General features: G+C 41.6%; 1 protein-coding gene across 2 annotated transcripts in view; it reads left to right on the forward strand.

The window, feature by feature from the left end:
• The window catches only part of NIBAN1 (niban apoptosis regulator 1), a 112,265-nt gene that overhangs the window by 80,479 nt on the left and 5,863 nt on the right, over positions 1-25,923 (forward strand). The window contains exons 1-9 of one of the 2 annotated variants that reach the window (XM_061634046.1): positions 7,271-7,326; positions 12,969-13,084; positions 16,298-16,402; positions 16,932-17,094; positions 20,664-20,851; positions 21,872-22,033; positions 22,705-22,815; positions 24,413-24,520; positions 25,448-25,559. In XM_061634046.1, coding sequence (XP_061490030.1) covers positions 12,983-13,084; positions 16,298-16,402; positions 16,932-17,094; positions 20,664-20,851; positions 21,872-22,033; positions 22,705-22,815; positions 24,413-24,520; positions 25,448-25,559 — 1,051 coding nt within the window. In that variant the 5' untranslated portion in view covers positions 7,271-7,326; positions 12,969-12,982. Of the gene's footprint in view, positions 1-7,270; positions 7,327-12,968; positions 13,085-16,297; positions 16,403-16,931; positions 17,095-20,663; positions 20,852-21,871; positions 22,034-22,704; positions 22,816-24,412; positions 24,521-25,447; positions 25,560-25,923 lie in introns of those variants that run through there. The other variant, XM_061634045.1, reaches the window with a different exon arrangement.

Consider the following 25,923-nt stretch of genomic DNA (forward strand, 5'->3'; position numbering starts at 1 on the left):
CTTTTTTTCAAAATACACTGGGTCATCTCTTAAAAGTTTTTCCATTGTCACATGGCTGCAGTTAATTCCATAGATTTTCTCTATATTGGGCTCCATCACATCATTCCAGTCCAGAAGATAATCCATGCCATTGATAACTTTATCTCTAGAATCTTCATTAATTTCTTCAGAGATAACATTGAGTTCCAAACAATAGATTTTATTTCTAAAGTCCATAGACTCCAAATCTTGTTCCTGTTCCACGTTTGTTCCAATCTCCGGGATCTCCTCTCTCACAGGGACCCCTATTCCAGTCTCCAGGGTCTCCTCTCTCACAGGGACCCCTATTCCAATCTCCGGGGTCTCCTCTCTCACAGGGACCCCTTCCAGGGTCACCTCTCTCACAGGGACCCTTATATCTTTAATCTCCTGCTTCATTTTACTCAATTCAATTTTCGTTATCTCAATCTCATTCATTATTCTCTGAAACATAGTTATTTCCAGATTCTCAGCCACTTTCTTAATTGCCATTTTAAAAGAAAAATATAGGAAAACCACTTCTTATTTCAGCAACAATTGGGTTAATACTCCAAACTTGGTGACATCACAGTATAAACAGAGCAGACAGCCTTATCTCTCCAATAGTTAAGTAAACAAAATGCAGTTCCCAGGATCGAAGCAATTAATGGCAATCGTCAAGAAACAGATTCGTCAAAATAAAATAGACCAAAAAGAGAGTAGTCTCAAAACAGTATAATATTTTTCAAAATAAAAATCTGGAATAGAAATCCCTCTTCTGTGTGTATCTTTAGAATGCAAATCCAGGACAGCTTTTTGCAACAAAAACAGAGATAAGCTATTAATTAGTGCGTAGCAGAGAGAAGTTACGGCTCCCCAGTGAGATGTCAAAAACCGATCAATCTGGCAAATCTCTTTTAAACAGCAACAATTTAAGTCAAGTAAAAGAAAAATATAGAAAGAAGGGTGCTTGCCTGTTAGTGCGTTCTCTCTTAGAAGATAAGGTGAACGTTCGCTTTATCAGATAGAGCTTGCTGTTGAAAATCCGTCCCACCTTCGTCGGCTGGACCTCGTCCCATAAATTAATGAGATCTGGTCGTCCCAACAAAAATAGGCTTTGAGGTTAATCTCTTCGTTTCTCCCTACCCGGGAGAAGTTTAATCAGTCAAAAAAAAAAGAAAAAACTGACTGATATATCTGAATAAGCTTCTTTTGAGGCAGGAGCCCGTCTCAAAAGCAGGCACAGGCTAAGTCACCCTTCCCGGAAGTCAGCAAATTGCCAATGTTTCGAAGAGGCATGATGTAATAATCAATTATCCTGGTTTCTGTTGGGAGACAAATTCTGCCAAACACGGGCCCTCCAATAAATTTCTGACTTGTGTTGGAGATAACTTTCTCCTACAGAAAGTGGAGGAAGCAACTAGAATCCTAGACTTGATTCTAACCAACAGAGATGATTTGATGGATGAAGTGGCAGTTATGGGAACTCTGGGGGAAAGTGACCACACCATACTTGAATTCTTGATTTTAACAGAAGCAAAAGCTGAGAGTAGCACACCCTAGACTTCAGGAAAGCTGATTTTAATAAACTCGGAACAATTGTAAGTATGACTCCTTGGCAAGCGACCCTAATGAGAAAAGGAGTCCAAGATGGGTGGGAGTTTCTAAAAAAGGAATTCTAAAAGCGCAATAGCAAGCAATTCCAGCAAGGAAAAAAGGGGGGAAACAGCAGAAGAAGCCAATGTGGCTTCACAAAAAGCTTAGAGAAGACTTGAAAACCAAAAAGGACACATACCGGAAGTGGAAAGAAGGCCAGGCCACAAAGGAAGAGTACAGGCAGGTATCACAGAATTGCAGGGATGGTGTCAGGAAGGCTAAAGCTGAGAATGGGCTGAGGCTAGCGAGGGATGCTAAAAGCAACAAAATAGCTTTCTTCAGGTACATCCATAGTAAAAGACTAGAGAGAAAAGAAATGGTGGCACAGCTACTCAGTGAGGATGGCAAAATGATAACAGATGAGAAAAAAAAGGCAGAAGTGCTCAATTCCTCCTTTGGCTCAGTCTTCTCCCAGAAAAGGGTCTAGGACCCTCCCAGAAAACATGAAGTAGAAGGGACAGAATTGGAGCTTGAGCTTGACAGACAAACGGTCAGGGAATACCTAATCACTTTGAATGAGTTCAAATCGGCAGGGCCCGATAAACTGCATCCTAGAGTATTGAAGGAACTGGCTGAAGAACTCTCAGAACCGCTCTCTATTATCTTTGCGAAATAGTGGAGGACTAGTGAAGTGCCGGATGACTGGAGGAGAGCTAATGTTGTCCCTATCTTCAAAAAAGGCAAGAAGGAGGAACCGGGGAACTACAGACCAGTCAGCCTAACATCAATCCCTGGGAAAACTCTGGAGCAGATTATAAAGCAGTCAATCTGTAAGCACCTTGAAACCAATGCAGTGATTACTAGGAACCAACATGGATTTATGAAGAACAAATCCTGCCAAGCTAATCTTATCTCATTTTTTGATCAGGTAACCTCCCTTGTAGACTGTGGGAATGTTGTGGACATAATATATCTTGACTTCAGCAAAGCTTTTGACAAAGTGCCCCATGATATTCTGATTAGCAAGCTAGCTAAATGTGGGCTGGATGGAACAACTATCAGATGGATCCACAGTTGGCTCCAGAATCCTACTGAAAGACTGCTTATCAATGGTTCCTTCTCAAACTGGGTGGAAGTAACAAGTGGGGTATCACAGGGCTCGGTCCTGGGCCCAGTGCTCTTCAACATTTTTATTAACAACTCGGATGAGGAGGTACAGAGCATGCTTATCAAATTTGCAGATGATACAAAATTGGGGGGGGCATAGCTAATACTGTGGAAGACAGAAGGAAAATTCAAAAGGACCTTGATAGGCTGGAACATTGGGCTGAAAACAACAGAATGAAATTCAACAGGGATAAATGCAAAGTTCTACACTTAGGAAAAAGAAACCAAATGCACAGTTATAAGATGGGGGATACTTGGCTCAGCCATATGATATGTGAGAAGGATCTTGGAATTGTCGTTGATCACAAGCTGAATATGAGTCAACAGTGTGATGTGGCTGCAAAAAAGGCAAATGCTATATTAGGCTGCATTAACAGAAGTATAGTTTCCAAATCACGTGAAGTATTAGTTCCCTTCTATTCAGCACTGGTTAGGCCTCATCTTGAGTACTGCGTCCAGTTCTGGTCTCCGCACTTCAAGAAGGATGCAGACAAACTGGAACAGGTTCAGAGCAGGGCAACAAGGATGATCAGGGGACTGGAAGCAAAGCCCTATGAGGAGAGACTGAAAGAACTGGGCATGTTTAGCCTGGAGAAGAGAAGACTGAGGGGAGATATGATAGCACTCTTCAAGTACATGAAAGGTTGTCACACAGAGAAGGGCTGGGATCTCTTCTTGATCATCCCAGAGTGCAGGACATGGAATAATGGGCTCAAGTTGCAGGAAGCCAGATTTCGCCTGGACATCAGGAAAAACTTCCTAACTGTTAGAGCCATACGACAATGGAACCAACTACCGAGAGAGGTAGTGGGCTCAACGACACTGGAGCCATTCACGAGGCAGCTGGACAGCCATCTGTCGGGAATGCTTGATTTGGATTCCTGCATTGAGCAGGGGGTTGGACTTGATGGCCTTATAGGCCCCTTCCAACTCTACTATTCTATGATTCTTACATTTCTCCTGCTCTTCCAACAAGCTGTTTTCTTTAAATGGAGGCTTTCATTGTCTGTCATGTCACAAATTAAAAGGACAATTTTACCAAAACAAATCGCGGGGAGTGCACCCGTTTGCCCAAACCTGACTACAGGGGTGAGCCAGAGAACAGAGCCAGACCCTACTCCTCCTTCCCTAGTGACAGTGGGGAGGGGCATGCACATATACTCATAGCCTGTCATCTAGTTCCTTGGGACCGGTAAAGGGAAGGAAAGAGCATTATTCTTCAGGCTTGGGTCTATTTCTTCACACAGGGTGGCAGTGGGTTAACTGTCTGGCTACATTGTAGGGCGGAGGGCCAGACAGTTAAGCCACTGTTCTCTAAGTTGGATATTTGTTTCAAGGATTTACCTTGTGTAAACATGGATGAACGACTTTCTTTTTTGCTTGCAAATTACTTAGCTGGTTTGTGCTATTTGCTTCTCTATAACTTAATTCTGTGGCTTATGGAAGGTGCAAAATTGGAAAACATTGATTTGACTGGGTTGTCCTTAATTACATTTGAAGATGTTGTGCTTAATGCTTTTGTGCTGTTGAATAAATTGACTGAAGACAAAAACCTTATGGATCTCCCTGCCTTCCAAATACTTAACCCTGAAATGTTGATAGATGGAGCATTAGTAAGACATGAACCTCTTAACTTAAGATAGAACCAAGACAAAGGAAGATCAGATTTCTGCACTTCCCGTAGATCAGAGAAAGAGAAAGGGAAATATAGGAATAACCTTCGTTTACATACCTTCTCTTAGGTCGTCTCTGCCACTTCTTTCTCAGGCCTGCCTGCTCTGTCACCTAACACAAATAACCTGCACCTGGTTGGCCTTAATATGGCTGGTGGTGCACAGTAGAAGAAATTCCATGCTGGACATGTGCATTTTGCACAGAGTTTTTAGAGCAATTGCTACAAGGTAGATGGAATCCGTTTGCTTAGGACCAGGAGCAGTCTACCTCTGAAAAACATTTCCCAAAATTTACCACCTTTAAGCTGCATTTAAATTTTACCGTCTGAGGCTCAAGAAACTACACATGACATAAAAGACATTTTTGTGTTTCTGTCTGTGTCTGTTTTTTAAAAAAACTTAATGAATGATTTATTTATTGTACTGCTTTTCACCTAAAAAGTACCAAACCAAAGTTTTCTCGCTCTCGTTCTTTCTCTCAAACTGCATAAATACACCAAAAATAAAATAAAATTTAAAAAATTAGCATAGGACAATGAAGCCAGTATTAATGTCCAGTAAATAGCAGCTGCAGGGGCCATCAATCCGCATCAGGACCAAAGTGTATGATGAGGCAGGTATACACCTTTCCCCCCCCATGCCACAGTCCCATTGATTCCTCCTGCCAGCTGATTCCTGCCCCCGGAGGGAAACTACTACAGATGCAAATAGCAGCCCCCGGGAGGATTTCCTTTGGGACATTGGCATGGGAGTTAGGGTTAACCCCCATCCCCTGTACCACAGTCCCAATAGCACAGAGACAAAAATGCCAAAACTCATTGTAACATCATCTGTAGTTTGACCCTCAGCTGGAGCCTTCAGTCTGCCTCAGGATTAGCTTGGCCTTGAACAGTTTGAGACATCTGGATGCTGTAAATTCCCTTAAAGAGATGCTCTTGGCAGCAAAAAGCCTGAGGCTAGAAGTTTTTTCTCGAAGAGTTAACAGACACCAGGGTCACCAATGCGCTCTCACTTTCTTCAGCTTTTCTCTACAGTGACAAAGTCACAAATACCAGTTTCTCCTGTCTGAATGCTGAAACCAGTGGACACAAAATACACCTGACTGTTAAGGTTTCTGGCTTTTTATTCTCGCCTCTAATCCATTTTCTTTCCTGGGTGATACTGAGAAAGAAATGGATTACACCAACTGAGTATTGTCCCCAGTTACAGTACTTCATTTTGTAGCTTGTTAGATTTTAAAAATTTGGCCTGGTCTGAAGACAAGCCTGCATATATACAGAAATATACTTCAATACAGTTTTAGGCTTCAGTCAGTGGAGGCTGGTGGCTCTGATGTCAGTGGGACAATGAATCTACTTCAGGTTTTAGTCTGAACTTTAAAGGAGTTCAGAAAGTTCTCATTGAAAGTTCAGACTAAAACCCGGAGCAGATTCACTGCCCCACTAACATAAGGGCCACCAGCCTCCAATGGCTGCAGTCCTATCTATGCTTACCTGGGAATATGTCCCATAGAACTCAATGGGACTTGCTTTTGAGTAGACATGCATAGGGTTGTTGCACTGTTAGCCACACATGAGCATCTTTTACAACTGTCTGTGTCCAAATAGGTGTCAGGAGGTATGGATCTTCAATGTCTGTGAGTGAACCAAACTCAGTTATTATACCTTAATATATTTTTGTATGTTTGAATACAGGCACTGGAAATACTTCAAAGCTCTGATCTTGGGAGGACTTTCATGTACTGTGAAGGAAATTCCTCAGACTGCACACACAGATTCTCCCTTGTGTAGGTAGGTAGAGCAGGGATGGTGAACCTGTGGCCCTCTGTGTGTTGCTGGAGTTCAACTTCAGTTGTGACTGACTGTTGACGATGCTGACTGGGGCTGATTGGATTTGGAGGTCAACCTCACCTGGAGGGCCATAGGTTCCCCTTCCCTCAAGCAGAGTATTCTCAGGCTCACAGAAACAGGTGAGGAAGGTGCTGCATGAATCGCTCTCTGTGAGAGACAATTCACCTATCAATTGGGTACTTGTGTGTGACTGAGTAATCACAGATAAGCCATCACTACAAAGATGAAGAAATGAATCATCAAAATGCCATAGAGAGAACTTTAATATCAACTCAGATGCCATGTTTTTCAGTGGAGACAGTTCACACATTCAGCTATGAGTCGAGTGTCAGGTAATCCAGGCAAGAAATCAAGTGTATCTCTGTAATATATATTTGTGAGGTCACTGTATACTGTTTGGTATGTTGAGACCAAACACTGATCATAGTCAATAACATCAGGATCTTATTTTCTCAGTATTTTCTTAATCTTGTCTCAATAGCTCTGTACTATCCCAGTCCCACACCACTTTCTCACACACACTCAACTGAACCAAATGGGACAAGGTGTAAATTAACTGAATATATGGTGAAAATAGGATCCTAATGAAAAGTATATTTATTAGCACATTCGCATCATGTTTGGAGAGAAAAAAAGCATTTACTATCCTATTAAAAATAATGTTTTAGTTTGGCTGTGTTCAGCTTTCACATCTCACAAAATACTCCCTCCCCCTTTCTTTTTTGCTAGCTAACATAGCAAACTAATCCTTTGCTTCCAAAAAGTGAGTCATTGTGTCTCTGCCCTGTGGAATGAATCAAGATGTAATTACGTTGCGCTACAGAGCTACCTCATAAATTTTAGTAGTGGTCTAATTTTTGAATCTAACTAATGAAACATCACAAGATAAAATATTTTTGGTAGGACTTCTCTTAGGAAGCCCTCATCTTTATAAATGGTATTTCCCCCCACCCCATTCTGCAGAAGAGGCACTAAGAGGAAGCTTGGACAGATCTAAACGGATTCTATTTAAACTCAATGGTGATAGAAGGAACACTCAGTTGGTAAGGATTGTGCCAAATAATGCTGGAGTGCCAAATGCTTATTGCAGTGTTGCTTTGACTGCTTTTTTCCAGTGTTTGAAAAATCTTTAGTAGTGTAGTAATGGATATTTTGAATGCCTTTATTCATTCTGATTACTCCCAGAGACATCATCACGTTAATCCAACTAATGTATAACTTGTTCTCCTAGATGTTTTGTGCATTGTTGCTATGTCCCCCATAACATTTTAGGCCAAATAGTTCAGTCTGATTCCTTCATGGTCTTTAAGGGGGGAAAATAGCCTTTGGGTAAATTGATGATCCCAATGTTCCCAGCCTGCCCAGAAAAATGACTAATAGCCCCAAACTGCATTCAAAGTTGGTTTACTGTCAAAGAATTGAACTGTTCCAATACTTAAAGGAATGGTATCAATTATGTAAGATTTTGAATAAGTTACAGTTATCCATTTTGGAAGGATCTGATCTCTTGATGAGCTGAGATCCTGTGAATCCAGCTGCAATGAATATTATTTATTTGCTTGCTTGCTTATTTGTTTATTGGAAAAAAACCCTTTCTATCTCACAGGACCCCCACAGCTCACAATCACAGTATGATACAACAGAAACAACAATAAAACAGACACAAGCTAAAAATCAGAGTAAGCTAAAAACACAATTCACAATAGCAGGGGAGAAAAAACTTAACTCACCCCAGAAGCTTGGGGGGGGGAAAGTGGTTTTAACAAACACCAAAAAACATGCAGAGGAGTCAGACAATGAGATATTGGGCCCAGATTTGTGTACAGCTGGAGAAGGTGCCCGGTACTTTGATTACTTGGAGGAATTAGCAAGAACAAGTCCCAGTTTGGGTTCAAGAAATTTATTTATTATTACAAGTAGCAAAATGGCATTGAAGAATAAAATGGTTGTGCGGTTCAAATTGTCAAAATGTAATTACAGAAGAGCAAAATACTTCCAAGTAAAACTTTTAGAAGCTTCACAAACCCACTTTGCCTGGGCCAACAGCTTATGCTTACACGTGTTCCTGTGACTTGTTTGTATGACTGAAGGGAATCTTACTGTTGCTGTATAAGGAGCAGGGAGTGGTGCTAGAGATATTGGTAGGCTGTAGTGGAGGACTAGATGCACCAGGAGAAGCATGAATGCAAATGACGTGTTTGGGCCATTTTGTTGTTATATGCCTTCAAGTCGGTTACAACTTATGGCAACCTTATGAATCAGCGACCTCCAGTAGCATAAACCACCCTGTTCAGATCCTATAAGTTCAGGTCTGTGGCTTCCTTTATGGAATCAATCCATCTCTTGTTTGGCCTTCCTCTTTTTCTACTCCCTTCTGTTTTTCCCAGCATTTTTGTCTTTTCTAGTGAATCATGTCTTCTCATGATGTGTCCAAAGTATGATAACCTCAGTTTCATCACTTTAGCTTCTAGTGATAATTCGGGCCATACAAAGGCCAAAACAATACATGGGAGAGTGGGGGAAAGGAAGGGTTGGAATACTAATAATTCCAAGGAGAGAAAAAAAAGGTGACCTGTAAGTTTATTTATTTATTTGTTTACCTTGTATACCACTTTATATTTTTAAAAAAATCTCAAAGTGGTTTACATTTCAACAAAAATCAATATAAATTCTACATTCAGTACAATTGCTAATAAAAGGAACAATGATCCACATTTTAAGTAACATAATTGAGCAATAAATCTCTAAACAATGTACACAAAATGAAAACAAAGTGAATCGTGAGAAACAAAAAAATTATAAAACTTCTAAAAATTCACTTGAAGATTACAAAAAAGCATTCTTACATATAATAATGCAGATCATCTCCTGTTAGTTGTCTTGCATTGTATTTTTAACATGGCTGTAAACCACTTACAGGGAGTGGTCTATTCTGGCCGGGGGGGGGGGCTTAAGGGCTTGGACAGGATACCAAAGCTCACACTGTAGCTAGGCACAAGTTCTTTAGACAGAAGTCACAGCCTACAGATACTGAAAGCGGATGATGGTTTGTCTGGGGTAATGGTGATTGTGGGGGTCCTGAAGGTAGGCACACCTTTGCAGTCTACCCTTGAGTCCTGCACGGTACAGCACCCGAACAACTGCCTGGACCCTCCCAGTTATGGACCCATCCAATATGGTTCCAAAACCAGAGAAGTCTCCTTGAAGGCTTCATTTCCCCATAAGGTTCCCAACTAACTTACTTGAATTACAGGGGGAGCAGAGAGGGGCTGGTAGGATGGACAGATATTAGGGTTGCCAGGTTCTTGGCCTGAGACTGATCCTGTATCTTTAGGAGAAGAGAAAGTCAGCCAAGTGCAGGTGTTCTTGCAACACTGTAATGAGAAAAACCACAAGGTGGAATTCTCCCTTTCCCCTCCACAACTTTTAAAGATACAGAAGACCTCTTGGAGGCTGGCAACCAAGAGGTCTTCTGTATCTTTAAAAGTTGTGCAAGGGGAAGGGAGAATTCCACCTTGTGGCTTTTCCCATTACAGGGTTGCAAGAACACCTGCACTTGACTGACTTTCTCTTCTCCTAAAGATACAGGATCAGTCTCAGGCCATGAACCTGGCAACCCTAACAGATATAAAAGAGGACAGGGGGTGTATTCCCCTCTGCACATCCCACACCGTCTCCAAATCTGCTTTGGAGGGTTGAGGGAAACTCCAAGAGAGATTTAGGGGGCACACGGGAGAAGGAGAGGGGGAGAAATCCTTGTGCTGATGGAATGCTCTCCTTAGCTTTGAATATAACCCAGTGGCTCCTGCATCTTTAAAGTTGTGTACAGGAATACCCCGCATTAACGTGTGCAATGGGTCCAGAGCAAGTACGTAAACAGAAAATGTACTTAAAGTGAAGCACTACCTTTTTTCACTTATCAATGTATGTACTGCACTGCAATCGTCATATATGGGCATAACTGATGTAAATAACGCATTTATAACTAAAATAAACACAGTAGGCCTTATTTTAACAGTATGTACTGTACGCAAGTTTGTAGTTGGAAACTGATGGGGCGGTGGCGTCATGCCGTTAAGTGTCCGTTCTTGCGAAGCGAACGTATGTAAACAGGGGAAGGGTGCTACTGTAAATATGTCCGTACTCGTGAGTGTCCGTAAAGTGAAGGTCCGTATAGTGGGGTATTCCTGTAGAAGAGAGAATTTCAGTGTAGCTTGCATAAGAAGCGACACTTGCTGAATTTCTCTCTTTTGCACAACTTTTAAAGATGCCTTTGTCTTTTCCACCTGGCCACCTTAGAGACTGGCCTTCTTACTTTGGTGACAGCTCTTTTTGCTAATGTTTTTAGGAGGTTATGAGGCAAGGATGACTTGGCTAAAATTGGGGAGAGTTGGGATAGGGGCTTGTGGATGTTATTAAAGGTTCTTCTACTTTTCCCTTCTCTGTTTGAGAATTGGGCATGAGTGGTTTTTGATGTAAGCTGAGGTTAAATTTAACTTGACTGACTCATTTCCCTAAGATGGCTTGAAGAAACTGGGAGCAGTATATGGAACACAAACTTTTTATTTTAATACTTGTACACATCTCAGAGCAGCTGTCTTCAGGATCTGGCATACTGTCTCTAAACATGGAGTTCCATGTAGCTATCATGATTGATAGGATGCGTTTCCATGGATGAAGTTGGGGTAAAGTCACTAGGAAGTGTGGTGCAAAAAAGGCTTAGAGTATCCCTTTTTTGAAGGAACCAGCTGCCACTGACTCCCTTGCAGCTTTTATAGACTTAATTAGATATTGCCTTCCCTTCCATAGACACTGGAAGTGTGTGTGTGCACGCGTGCGTGCATGCGCACGCACACATATGCTGGGTTGGTGGTTTCATCTTTGTTTACATCCAAATGCCAGCCCTCTTGTTGTCCCTGTCTGGTTAGGGATGAGCACAGCTGTTAAATATGAAAATACATGACTCAGAGTCCCCATCACTGCAATAATTACAGCTTTTGTGTCTTCATCTGGCCAAACCCCTGCACAGGCTGGAAGTTTCCAGCAGCTGCCCCCTGGTGGTTAAAATCGGTTTTACAGGCACTTTTGCATGCAGAAAAGCAGATGATGGCAGTAATAACCTTGTACTTCTTGCAGCACAGAATAAATACCTAGTGATTGCTGTGCCAGCACAATATCCGACCTACCATATAGAAAAGGGGTTTAAGGCTAATGTTCACTTGGTGGTTCAGCTGAAGTCCTAGTTCTCCTAGTTCTTGCTAGGCAAGCATCGAGCTCCTTTTTTTCTCTTCTTTACCTGGCTTTGGACAGTGCATGTATATCCTAGATTGTTTTTTGACCAACTGATGGTGCTGGTTGGGCTATCCTTTGGAGGCACTGAGCTATCTCCAAAATGGGACAAAACAAACGAATAATGAATGCTGTGGGATGCTGGTGGTATCTAGTCATTGCTGCCTGTGTTGGACATCAGGAAAGAGCGCTTTTGCTGGCAGAATAGGACATAATTACGTATTTCCTCATTAGGAAGATAATTAGTAGATCAACCCTGTGAGTGAGTTTAAAAGCTCATTTTTACTGAGGTTTCTGATCACAACATGAAGACTACAGTGACTGATGTTTGCATCACTATATCCCCTTGAGGTGAAAGATGAGTACAAATCTGCCTTTGTTTTCTAATGAAAATCCTTAGCGTAAGAAATGTGCAAATGTACCTTTGTGGCCCCCACAAATCCTTCTGTTGCTGCTATATATCTGTTTTACTACATGAAGGCCAGTGTAGTGGCAAATTCAGAAGTGCAGGGTCCCTTCATAATAGTCACAGCCACACCCTTCCCCCGTTTTTACTGCTGGGTTGAGAATGAGATCCTTGTTAATGCTATGTTAATGTTATTGTTAATGTTAATGAGATCCTTGTTAATGATCCTTGTTAATGCTTTATCCCACAACATCCCGAGGAGCTAAGGAGCATGGAAGGAGACAGTGTTTGCTACTGAAAAGAGTCTTCTCAGTGGCTGACTCATCTCCTTTCACTCTGATGGGCTCTAATCAGCAGGAAAGGACAAGGAAGCAGGTTAAACTCTTCTCGGTGGCTAACATACTCCCCTTTCATGCTGATTGGCTCACAGGATGCTAGAGACATTGGGACCCTGCTCCCCAAAAAGTGAAGGGTCTAAGACCCCCCAAGACCCTGGACAACTACACTCCTGATGAAGGCACATTTATAAAAATGTTATGGAAAAATTATAGCTGTTTCTAACTATATTGGCTTGGAAATCTTTGCGAATTGAATGGTGATATCTTACTGAGTAGTGCTGTAGCTTCATTTTTCCAGGAATCCACAGACTCTTTAATATGTTCATGTAAACTGTTTAGCAAGTAACTTACAGAAACAGTGTTCTTGGGCTGGTGGTTGCATTAATTATTATTGTTTTTCGTTCTGTGATTGACTTTGCCTAATATCCTTTCTAGAGGATGTTAGGAAAAAGTTGCTGCAGTAAATTGAAGGAAAAAATAATGTGAATAAGCATCCAAACAAGTAAGTGAGTAAACATCAATGTTTTCCCTTTTTTGTTTTGGAGGGAGAAAAGAAACCCAGTATCAGTAGAATCAATCTGGATACAGTAATGAGAAAGATATCAGCATTGGTTAGTCCAAATCAACAATTCCTATTCATTGTTTCTTTCAGATTTTTTCAAGCAAATGTCATTTGAAGCTCAAGCATTTCTAGAAGCTGTCCAGTTTTTCCGTCAGGAGAAAGGCCACTATGGGTCATGGGAAATGATGACTGGCAATGAAATTCAGGTACTTTCCTTCTTTTGGTTTTGTGGACTACCCGGGATACTTGTGGAGACAGTAGGGGAAGAAGTGTTCAGAAAGTTTGGGACAAGAAAAGCTACCTCGAATTTAGTCAAATTTCATTAAATCGCCATTGAGCCACGCACCAAACACTTTGGTGTATTACTTTCCACTACAAATAACATGCCTTTTTGCACTGGAAAACAGACAATAAAAGACAAGGTAAGGGTTGTGTCCTATAAAGGCTAATTGCTGAATTTAAGACATAAATCCACTTAGATTTGCTGTCGGTCATTTACAATTTCAGGCAACCTTCCGCAACCAGATGTGTTGGATTATGGCTGCCATCAACCCCAGGAAGCACATCGGTGTTGGTTGGGGCTCATTGTAATCCAGAATATATCTGGAGGGCATCAGGCTGGGGAAGCCTCAATTCAGGGGAGCTGTTGACATCCCCCCCATTTTTTTTCTTCAGCTGTTCTAGCAAAGAACACTTGTTATTGGAATAATTTTACCTCCTAGAATGGATCTGATTGGTTGTATATGATGACAAGTGGTCAGCATGGTCATCGGGTTTTTGTTGTTGTTAGTGACTTTTGGCTTATTTTGTAGAGGGGGGCAGGGGAGAGGGTCATTTTTTATTTTGTTAAGGGAAACTTAAGAGTTGGTGAGAAAATTACAAGCAAAAAGTATTTTAAAACCCTAAGAATCTTTACAAGGGCTGAACTACACATTCAGAAACCTCAGAGGCCAACATGGGTGGTATCCAGTTCAACCTCAGCCTCCTCGTTGCCTGGAATGTGGGGATAATGATCCTTACGGTAAGGATTACTGTGACAATCATGTATGTGAAGTAGTCTGAATATTTGAAAGGCACTATATAAATACTGTTATGGCCCTTAATGATAAAATGTTAAGAGTGTACACGGAGAGGGGCAGGATAGGTGTTTAAGCAGAAATCATATGCAGGCCTGCATGTAGCTACATTTATTAAAAGTTTAGCTTCTCATACTTTGAAAGCCACACTTTCCATGCTTCCCTGTTTTGGGTTAAATGATGCTACAAGGTGTCTCCATTAACCTCAAATTTATGTCTCAGGGGATTAAAGATTAAAGTATTATTTGAAACTTGCACATCTTCACATGTAACTGAAAATCCTACATCTCATTTGCTGATTTGGCAGGCATTGGAAATTACTCACAGCTCATATCTCCCCTGAGAGCTATTGTAACAGAGCTTAAATGAACTGCGTTATTATCTCCTTAGTTCATGCTGTAACAAGTGTACACTCTTACGCATAAAGTGTGTCCTCATATTGGCTTTGATCATGTATACTTTTAAGACGATTTTCCAGCCTAGGAGAACAGTTTGCAATGGTTTGTGTACAAGTATTTCAGGAAAGTTTATTTCAAAACCTCATAAATATCAGCATGGATATGTAAATTGTACATAATGTCCTAATTGTACCAACATAGATTTGGCAACATCCTTTAACTGTTCCGGTTTATCTTTGGTATAGAGCAGGGGTGGGAAGCTTTCTAGCCCAGCAGGCCAGATTGTTATCTCCCCCATCTCTTGCAGGCCAAATTTAACAAGGGGGCAGAGGCTTTTTGCCCGCTATTTTGTGTGTCAGTTTGAACTGGGCTCTGAAGATCCAACAATCAGCTATTTGAGAGGGCTTTAAGAGGAGCTTCTGAAGACATCTTGCTCTGCATTTTGAAAGTGGCTTTGCAAGGCACCGCTGATTGGTCATGCCTACAAACATCCTTTTGGCTGAATCCCACCCTTATCTGCCCCCATACCTGATATATATGATGTCAGGTATAGGACAGGTGGGCGTGGCTTGGCCATTATGGATTTGTGGAAATGGGGAGGTCTGACAGACCTAATTAAGCCAATGTCCAGAGGATCCCCATCCCTGAGGGCCCTAGCTCAGTGACAGAGCATCTGCCTTGCATGCAGAAGGCCTAAGTTCAGTTCTTGGCACCTTCAGGTAGTTCATGCAACCAACAGGTACAAATTACAAGAAAAAGGTTTTAGAGTAGGGGTGGGAAACCTGCGGCTCTCCAGATGTTGCTGAACTACAGTTCTCATCATCTCCGACTATTGGCTAGGCTGGCTGGTTTTGATGGAAATTGGAGTCCAAGGACATCTGGAGGACCATACGTTTCCCATCCCTGATTTAGAGGATTAAACATTAGGAAGAACTTCTGATGGTGCAAGTTGTTTGACAATAGAACAGCCTGCCTTGGAAGATAGTGGGCTGTCCTTCGTTAGAGGTTTTTAAACAGAGGCTGGATGGCCACTTATCAGAGATGCTGTTGTAGTACATTTCTTGGATTGGTAGGAGGTTGAGCTAGATTACCTTTGAGGTCCCTTCCAACTCTATGATTTGTTGGGTTATGCAGAAGGGATGAGTGAAAATCCCGCTGAATTCAGATTTAGCACTGGATTTTTCAGTGGTCCACATATTCTCCATCTTTGCGAAACAATCCTGTTTGCTCTGAACTTCAGTGGCTTTCCCCCAATACTGGATTCCCCCCCCTCGATTATATTACATCTCTCTCTCTGTCTCCCTCTCTGCCACTCCAATAATCCAAACTCCAAACAGGAGGAAAAAAGCTAAGCCTCAACCACATTGACTCTAGGAGGAGGTGGAGGGGGGCACTGAAAGTTGCTTTCCTCCTCAGCCAGTCTCTGCTTGCTTGCTAATGTGAAAACTGACCAGCTTCAGTCACAGCAAAGAAGGAGGAAGCGGCAAAACTGCATTCCTTTCCTTTATCAATATTTTCTTTCAAATTATCAGTATTTTCTTTCTTTTAAAATATTGGTATTTTCTTTAATTTATCAATATTTCCTTTCAAAATGTCAATATTTTGAAACATCAATATTTTGAAAGAAAACATTAATATTAATGTCAACATTTTTGGAAGAAAATATCAGTATTAATAGCAATGCTTTTGGAGAGGGGAAAAATTGGACAAGTAAAAGCAGCAGAAAGTGGCCAGAGAACAAACTCCAATCAATACTGCCTGTTAGGGTGACAGAATGCTTTCGAAGCAGCACTAGATAGTGAATCCCATCCCTATTATGCAGTGATGTGCCTGCATGAACCAGTTCCTTAGTCTCCGAGTTTATGCTGGGGTAGCCTCACTCACAGTGTTCAGGTACTTGTTTGGGGGGCTGAAAACAAAATTATTTTATTTTGTCCCCTTGTAGATTCTCAGCAACCTTGTGATGGAGGAACTCTTACCTAGCCTTCAGAGCATGGTACTTCCTAAAATGAAAGGGAAGAGGAATGACAGAAAGAGGGCATGGTTTGGTGTAAGTATTGTTTTGCATTCCTTAATTTCTTAAGCAGTAGAAAGTTTCAGGGCAGCCTTTTACAAGATGAATAGTGTGGACTGGAGACTTATAGTGCCTTTTGTAATAAATTGTATAGGCTGAGCAAAAGGAAGCAAACAGGCCTTCAATCAGACAAATAATACTAGTACTGAAATCAGTTCCTCAAAGGTACCAGCATATCCTGGCAGTGCCCCAAGGCTGCTTCTTGCTAGCAAGCTATAATACTAACACCTCTTCTTCTTTCATTAGATATATTTAAAACTGTTTGTTTCATTTCCAACCCAGGCAGCTGGGGGTGCTTCAAAAATTCCAGTAGCTTGGAATAGCCACCAGCAATCAAAGACTATGAAGCAAGCTTTCTCAACTGTCCAGCTATGTACAACAGCCTTCAGTGACAGTAATCTTTTTAATCCAAAGAATGTGCTTACAACAATATGGTTAATTCATGGAATAGCTGGCTTTCATGAAAGTTGATGACTAACTCCATTCATGCTTTCTGTTGTTGTAGATACTAGAAGACACCTACCATTTGGTCCAAGAGCAGGTTTCTGAAGGATTACGTTCACTGAAAGAGGAATGTAAAGAAGTCACCACAGGTCTTGAAGGAACTATCCGTTCAAACATGGATCAAATTGTGACCTCCAAGAACCACTTAGTTGGAAAAATAAAAGGTAAATAGAATTAAGGAGAGACAAAAGAAGGTGCTTCTTCACACAACACACAGTTAAGTTATGGAATTTGCTCCCATAAGATGTAGTAAAGGCTATTAAAGGCATAGAAGCATGATTAGTAAAATGAGTTTGCAACCCCAAGTTTTACACTCTGGGCAAAAGCTTGGCCCCAAATTTCCACAAGTTTGAACTGGTTAAGGATTGCTCCATCTTCATGCTTTGAGACTTAAGGAATTGACAAAAGTGGTTCAGAGGCTTGCTCATAGAAAACGGTGCTTGGCAGAAGGCATGTTTAAGTGTAAACTTTTTTTTTTGTCTTGATTGACCTGGAAGCAAGTAACTCTGCTGGCAGCAAAGTGATGCAACAAGCCTGTTATTAATATTACAGAAGCTCCTAGTCCTATAAAGCAAAACAATGTAAACACCAATGCAGGGCACATCAAGGTGAACAATAGAACTCCTAGACTAAGGTGCAGTCCTGTGCACACTTAGCTGGGGGTAAACCCCATCATATTGATATTTCTTAATAAACAGATATAGGATTATCATGGGTCTGGAAAACCTAAACTTGAGCATTTACAAATCAATTCTACTGAATAAACGTTCTCCATTTTAGTTAGAAATTATGAATTCTTATCATATAATGCTACATTGGTTAAGGTGTTGGACTGCAACCTGGGAGACCAGGGTTCAAATCCTCACACAGCCATGAAGCGCACTGGGTGACCCTGGGCCAGTCACTGCCTCTCAGCCTCAGAGGAAGGCAATGGTAACCCCCCTCTGAATACCGCTTACCATGAAAACCCTATTCATAGGGTTGCCATAAGTCGGGATCGACTTGAAGGCAGTACATCATCATCAATGCTACATCTTAAATGATCAATAAATAATGCACATTGATTGCCTTCCAGATCAGGTTTGGGGAGACTGTGGCCCTTCAGATCAGCTTCAGCCAACATAGACAATGGTCAGGTATGATGGAAGTTGTAGCCCAAGAAATGTCTGGAGGGCCCTCATCCCTGCTCTAGATCCTCCACAACACTCTAGTTCCTGCCTGATATCTAGGGCTTTCCCAGGGCACATTTTAATTTTTCGGGATACCATTCCTGCAAGAGAGGGCAAAGGATCCTGTGCTCATTTCATCAACATGAACTAACTTTAGGAAAATATGTCTCTTAACTTCTTGACCCTGAACTTTAGCTAAATTGGTTAAATCCAAATTGGTTAAATGCAAGTTGGTGGTTTCTTCCTTGTACTCTAGAAAGATGGAGTAGACCCATCTTTGTGCTTTTCAGTCAAAGGGCACTCTTCTCAAGTTTTGTCTGGTACATTGGATGGACTATACTTTTCATTTCCATCATTTAATGGGTGTGAGTGCACAAAACTCAGAATTCCCAGTCCTGCAGCCAACTGGTGATGGGTGTTGCCTATGTTACTATTGATACTAAAAATGGATTATAACCTCATCCTGCAGCTTCCTTCTGTTACCATTAGCCATTTCCTTGTTGGAAGAAATTCCTCTGGAATACAGTTTACATTAGGGTTGCCAGGTTGCCAGGCCCAGCCTCCAAAAGGTCTTCTGTATCTTTAAAAGTTGTGCAGGGGGAAGGGAGAATTCCACCTTGTGGTTTTTCCCATTACAGAGTTGCAAGAACACCTGCACTTGGCTGACTTTCTCTTCTCCTAAAGATACAGGATCAGTCTCAGGCCCTGAACCTGGCAACCCTAGTTTACATGGTGTTGCCCAGAAGTATCTTTTATCTTCATAGAACAAGTCACTAATACTTATATGAGCCTCTTTATCTTGGGCTGTGAATATTTGCGGCTGAGGGGCGAAATCAGACACAGACACATCAGCTTGGGTTGAACAAGGGCCACTTTATTAAAATTATAGCAAACAAAAACCCCTTGTAAAGTGACCTGCAGAGGGAAAACCTAGGTGTGGGAACTGTCTATAAGCAAGCAGTTTGCCATACAGCTCTCGGGCGACAGCCCCTGCTGGGGCAAGGGCAAGCCCATCTGCTTACCCCTTACCCCAGCCACACCCTGTAGGTGAGTAGGGGGGCCTTCCCACATCACCACCGCCCAGGGTGGGGACTGTACAACCCTCGGGTAGATGAGGTAAGTTGGCCCCAAAAGCAGCCCATATCCTGCCCTTGAGCCGTAAAGCCCTGACAGACAGGCCTCTGGAACCGCCAATCACCTCCAAAGGTGCCTAAGGGGGCCACCTAGCTGCCCTTACCTACTTCCCTTCCCGCACTTTGCTGCACCCGTGCGCTAACAAAAACTGCCCCACTCAGGGTATTAACATTTAGACCATGCCCAATTAGCCGAATTAGACAAAACCACCTATTAATTGTGACACCCCCTAACCCGATTCCCTCCCACCCTCACAGTGTGGAGTAGGCAAAAAAAAACCCGCCAACCAGGGTGGGCAGGATAAAAATTCCTACTCAGCCCCGAAGCGACCCAGAACACACCATGAACAAGGGAGGGTAGGGTGGGCGTCGGCCACCAAGAGGAGGAATAGGAGGGGAGGTGCGGGCTTAAATAAGCCCTTGATGCTCCGCCCCTCCCACGCTGCACGTGACGCATGCATATTACGTGCAATGCTGCCCTCCTTGAAGATGGCGACTGTGGCTTTGTCCCCAGCCGCAACTATGCTCCGCCCGTCCAGGCTGTGCGCAGGCGAGCGGAGCGGCATGTCTTGTTTTTCTTTGAGTGCCTGTGCATCAGAAGAAACTTATGTAGTTTTAAAACTTACAACACTTTATTTAAATTGGGTTGACCAATAAAAGATAAAAGCCGCAATCCTGTTCATCAAAAAGATCTGAAAAGCCTAGATATGCATAGGAATTACCATAAATATCTAAGTCTAAATTACCTTTTCTAAGTCTAATACTCTGAGGAACTGATACAGCAATAAGGCACCAATAACACACTGATCTAAGGAATAGGATACTCTATTTTGTGTTTCTAAGAAATTAACTGCTGCCAACTTTCAGATCCAGAAAAAGATATGTTAATGAATTTTGCTTACAGAATGAAGTCACAAGCTTATTGTCAAGCCTCGTCACACTGACATTGCTATTTTGCTAATAGCCATCCAACTTGCAGGTTTCCCAAAATTACACATATATAAAAACTCTATTTATACTTTTTCCTTGACATGATAACTAAAACATTGTAACAAGTGTATCAGTCTAAATGAAAAGATCTGGGAGATATTACAAGTGTTTCCCTTTCCTGTCTATTGTCATATAGTACACTAGTAAAATGCGTATATGTATGATGGGCAATATGTGTGTTGCAGTCTGACTTGGTGTGTGTAATAGATTAGCATATTCTTTGGTCAGAAGGTATAAAGATGCATTGTGCCAATAACTGAGCCAGATGCTATTTGCATATTCTCACCATGGGTACAATAAATAAAAATGTGTGTATCTATTTATCTTTCATTGAAAAATGTCATTAGGTGTCATTTAGACTTTGATTTGTGTCCTTAGTCTGTTTTGTCCTTGGAGTCGTCCTCTTGGTGATCTAAGTCAATGCCTGTCTTAAACTTTCAGAGAGTATATCTGAGCCTATCCAGATATGTTGTGGTGAGAGCATCCAGCCCTTTCTAGCTTCCATACTGGAGGAACTCATGGGCCCAGTGAGCTCTGGATTTAGTGAAGTCCGTCTCCTCTTTGAAAAAGAAGTCAATGAGATCAGTCAGAACTTCCAATCAACAAAAGATACTGCAAAGCTGAAAGAGGTAAGATAGACATGAGATGCACCATTTATGTGACTGGAGTCTGCTTAGATCAACATCCTTCACCTTACCTCCCGGACCATGTTATGCTTATATCCTGATTCCTGACCAGCTTCTAGTTTCCCAGCTTAGATGAACTCACAGTGTGGCCTTCGGTTCAGTCCCCATTGGTATATAATCATAATAATGACATAATATAAATAATAAAAAATAATAGTGGCATGTCTCACAGGATAGTTTTAAGGATTAATAAAATAAGGAAATATTGCTACCTGTCCCAGAGTCTATAGAACAGGATTTTAACAGCTAAATAAACTACATTCCATAAATTGTAACTGCCACCTGTTTGTCTGCAGCCAATGTCTTCCCACTCAGATCTGCACAAAAAGTTGCCATTCAGAAGACTATATCCTTAGAATTGCAATTTTTAGATCAACTAAAGGTCAAACTATTTGTCATATAGTTTGTCCTTACGTAAGTTTATATTTTAAAAATTCAAATAGCTAACTAGCTAAAAAATAAATAGCTAGCAGGGGGAAGCTGGATTAAGAGTGGCAGGTGGGTGCAGCAGCTTTTATTCATTGCCTCTGCTTGAGTTGCCACCACCCTTACTCCATGCCAACTATTCACAGTGGGAGGAAAGCTGCCGAGAGAGACAAACCTAATGCCAAGTTTGGCACTATGATCCTCTTAGCATTCAGCTACTTAGCACAAGTTTGTTCTACCCTTACCACATCAAGACAACTAACCCAATATCTGCTAGGCCAATATTGAATCAATCACATTTTATTGGATGACCTATTCCATGGGGCTGCCATCCTCAGAAGCCCAACTCTGTCTCCCTTTTCTTCTACTAGCTGCTAGGTCATTCCATCGTCACTACTGGATTTTCAGGGCTTCCAAACCCTCAGTTCTTTACCTAGGATAACACTTATAGCCACTGTGCTTTAGCAGATAGTTTGATTGCAAAATGGTTGTGTAAACCTATTTAGTGAACACTTATGGATACTGTCTTTCTGATAGAATGTGAACTACTTGACAAGCCTGCCATATAATTCTGTAAAAATGGAACCTTGTTATCTGAAAGTCAACCTTCTTCAAGAACATCTCCAGGACCTCAACAGCCGCTTCAAATTTCACAATATTGGCTTGGTTATTCAGAGGACACAGAATGTAATGCAGGAGGTACTGTAGAAGTCACACTTACTTTCACCATCAGCCTAGTTTTGGTCTTGCCACGTGCACCCTGATCTTGTGAGTGGTTCCACACACAGTCTGATGACTGAGCAATTTCCACTGGGGTAGGCTTGGTTTGTAAGGATTAAAGACTCCCGAGTGCAATGCGATCTGAAACACTGTTGACCCAGTTAGGGCCAAACCAGCATTCTGACCAGCCATATCAGAACCTAGACCTGGAATGTGTGTTTTCCAACACAGGGTCCATGAGCTGTGAGTTTAATCACTGGAGCAGAAAGTAAAGCATGGGGAAGGCACTGTTCTATTGATCAGGCAAGGGGAGAAACCCAAGCTGCTAGTATCTCCACCAGATCAGTCCAAAGACTTTATGTTGCCAGCCAATTGCAGGGGCTGATGTTGCACATTCCTGTTCCTTTTTGGGGCTTAAGAGGTCTGAGCACATGTCATCAGGCTAGATCCCATCCTTAGAGCATGAGGCTCCTGATTTAAGCTGTGGAGTCTCTGATAGAACCAAGATAATAATCCCTGATATAAAGGGTAAGGGATGGGAAAGAGATTAATGATGCTGGAGATGGATGTTGACTGATAGGCTCATCTTCGTGTCTCCTGGACTTTTAGTAGCTAATAAATATGGCATCTATTTTTCAACGTGTTTCTAGCTTATGGAAAATGCGGTGTATACCTTTGAGCAGCTGCTGGGCCTAAGTCATGATAGAGATATGGCCAAAATGTCGACAGCCATTGAAAAAGTCAAACTTCGTGTCCTTAAGGTATTTTATTTATTTATTACTGTCACCTGCAGTAGAAATCTAGGGGTATAACTTCTGTTATCACTTTGTTGTTACTATTTATGTAACTGATTTGTGAGTCGCTTGTTATCCAGCGGTCTCCAAGTGACTTACAACATGACTATAAAAACCTAAAAATTGAAATAGGAATGCATTCTTACAAAAACACAGTTCATAAAAATATACAAAACACACACACCCCCCAATAAAGGCTGCAGGAAACTTTGGTAGCACACTAACAGTAGAAATATCATCATCCCTAGTCTATCAAAAGCCTAGGAGGAAAAAGGTGCATTTTCTTTGTGAATTTCTATTAATACGTAATATGAACACATACAGTGTTTCTATTTCTTAGCATTGGGGAGGAGTGGCTGGTATACTGTGACACTGCCACTGAGATGCCTTCCTAATAAGGCATTGTTGCAGCTTACCTGGACGGTGTGGGGCTGGAGGTCAGGGCTGTGTGGGTTATACCATTGGAGCCAATCTGGCACTGGCTCTGATGCACCCACGCAGCCCCAACTTCACTGTTGTCATGCCCTGCACTGGCCAGATAAGCTGCAGTGATGCTGGTGCTGGGAGGGCGACCCTGCGGCATCTCTCCACCACACCAGCTGCTCCTGCTCTTGGGTGTCCAACTCTGAAAAGCCCTTGCAACAGCTCTAGCCTAGTTGCAAAAGAGGACACGACTTCTGTGCTTTTAATAGCTGTTATTGACTCTGTGTGACAAGTTGTACATTCTTTTTTCAACATGACTATTCAAAGGTACAGAAGCCCTCTCTTCTTTTCCGTCAGTCACCCTGCTGTAGTCATTTTTATAAATGTGTGAAGCTGGTGTACATCCTGTTGCTGGTTAGTATGAACAATTCTAACTTAAGGCTTGATATTCTATCAGTATAATCTTCTACATTTTTAATGCTTTTTCACTGCTGAGATGAGTAGGATAAGAAATTCAGACTTTTGAATGTCAGAATGTTAGAAAATAATCTGAAGATATAATATATAATATAATATGTTTCTTATAATATATATTATGACAAGTGGCCATGAATGATCGAGCAAGCAATCTTCTGGGAATATGTATGTGTGAACGATAATGATATACTAACACACAAATTTACATGTGAATATATTGTGTGTATTTTATAGACGGTATGCCTTATATTTTGTGATAATATACAAAAGAAACTTTGTAAAGCAGCTATTCCTAGAGACAACTAGAACAGGGGTTTCCAAACTGTGGTCTGCAGACCACTGGGCTTCATTCAGGTGGTCCCCAGTGTGTCTATAAAAATATAATTAGAAATCATGCAGCACCTTGCACAACACTATAATTGCTACAACAGGCAGAAAAAACATTTAGTGGTCCACCAAGGCCTTCAGCAATTTTCAGGTGGTCAATGGGGAAAAAAGTTTGGGAACCACTGGTCTAGAGATAGAAACAAGTTTTAAGGGAAAAAATGATTACTTCTGCCCACTGACTTACTGGTTTGGTGTATGAAGGTGGGAGAGGGTTGCCATTACTTAAAAGACTTCACAGCCAATTCTTTTTATTTATTTATTTATTTTAAATTGTCAGCAATATGACTATGACAGCAGCACTGCTCGGAAAAAGATTTTTCAGGATGCCTTGGTCCAGATCTCTTTGCCCACACTGCAGCGGACATTGGCCTCAACATGTAAGCCGGTAAGTTACAGTTCTGAAGTATCTGAAGAAAGGAGAGTAAGGGTTTGCATGCTGACATTAACGTGCTAATCACTGCAAATGGGAATAAAAAAAATCTTGACTATTTTAGACTGCTGAAATAAATAAATGATTGATGTGGGCATAGGGACAAGAAAACCCATAGGGACCTTTTTAAGTCCCAGAATAGGCGTATGAAACCTCGATCGTATGTCTTTGCTACAAGTTGGACCCAAGGAAATTCTCAAATGCACTCACTGCACCCTTTCCCCTTCTTGTTCTGTACAATGCGGTAGAGGAAGTCACTGGAGTGTCATTGTGGGCGGGATGCTTGACACAACGTGGCTGGGATACTAGCTACCTTTGAACTGCTCTAACTGCTGCTTCACATATTTTCCCTGCACAGATAATTTTTTTGTGAAGGAGAATGTGTATGCTGCTCTGCACTGCGGGAGTGTTTTAGTTTGCAGCAAGTGCATGACTCCATATCCCTTTATGGAGCCAAACTGAATTCTGGCAGTATTGGTCTTTACAGCAAGAACTTTAAAAAATACATACATACATACATACATATAGTGTAGCCGCAAGTGTGAGAGGGAAACAGAAGTGGTCAGTACAGCAGTCCTTGCAGATGTAACTCCAGGTTCGTTGCACTTCTGAGCTAGTCTGGGGATTCCTGTTGCTTTGTGTACACCCTGATTGCCTTTGCAGTATTCCCTCCCATGCTAGAGCCAGTGTTGTGGGTTTCCTGCTTTATTGGAAGGAACTATTCCTTTGATCTGCTTGATGTTTACTGCAGGCATCCTGCTGCTCCCCCTGAAATTTATTTTGATGGAGAGTTGGGTTGAGATTCCTTCACACTCAAGAGCTCCAATTAGCTGTAGTTGGAGAAGGTCCTTTTATTTTCTTAAATTGTCTCTCATTATATAGGAGCTTCAGAAATATGAGCAGTTCATTTTTGCTGAGCATAACAACGTGATACAAGTTGAAAATGTCTATGAAGAAATTTTACTGCAAACTTTGCTCGATGAAGCCCTAAAAGGTAACTTTGCTTCTTGTGACAAATGATAATATTGAAAAGTAAGAAACTTGCAGCGGATCTCTTGAGAGAGCATGTTTGTTTAGATCCATTTCATTTTTCTTGGATAGTCCTATTAGATGGCCCTTGTGTCTGTTGGTTCCAGAAAAAAACAACCTCAGAGCTTTCAGACTCATAAGAGTTGGAAGGCACCTTGGAGGTCATCTAGTCCAACCCCCTGCTGCATGCAGGATGCAGATACAGCATCCCTGACAAATGGCCATCCGGTCTCTGCTTAAATACCTCCAGTGAACTAGAGCAAAACATGTCCTGAGGTGGTCTGTTCTTACCATTAAGAGGTTTACTCCTAATGTTTACCTGGAATCTG

Source organism: Rhineura floridana, chromosome 6 (assembly GCF_030035675.1).
Source record: "Rhineura floridana isolate rRhiFlo1 chromosome 6, rRhiFlo1.hap2, whole genome shotgun sequence".
NCBI lineage: Eukaryota > Metazoa > Chordata > Lepidosauria > Squamata > Rhineuridae > Rhineura > Rhineura floridana.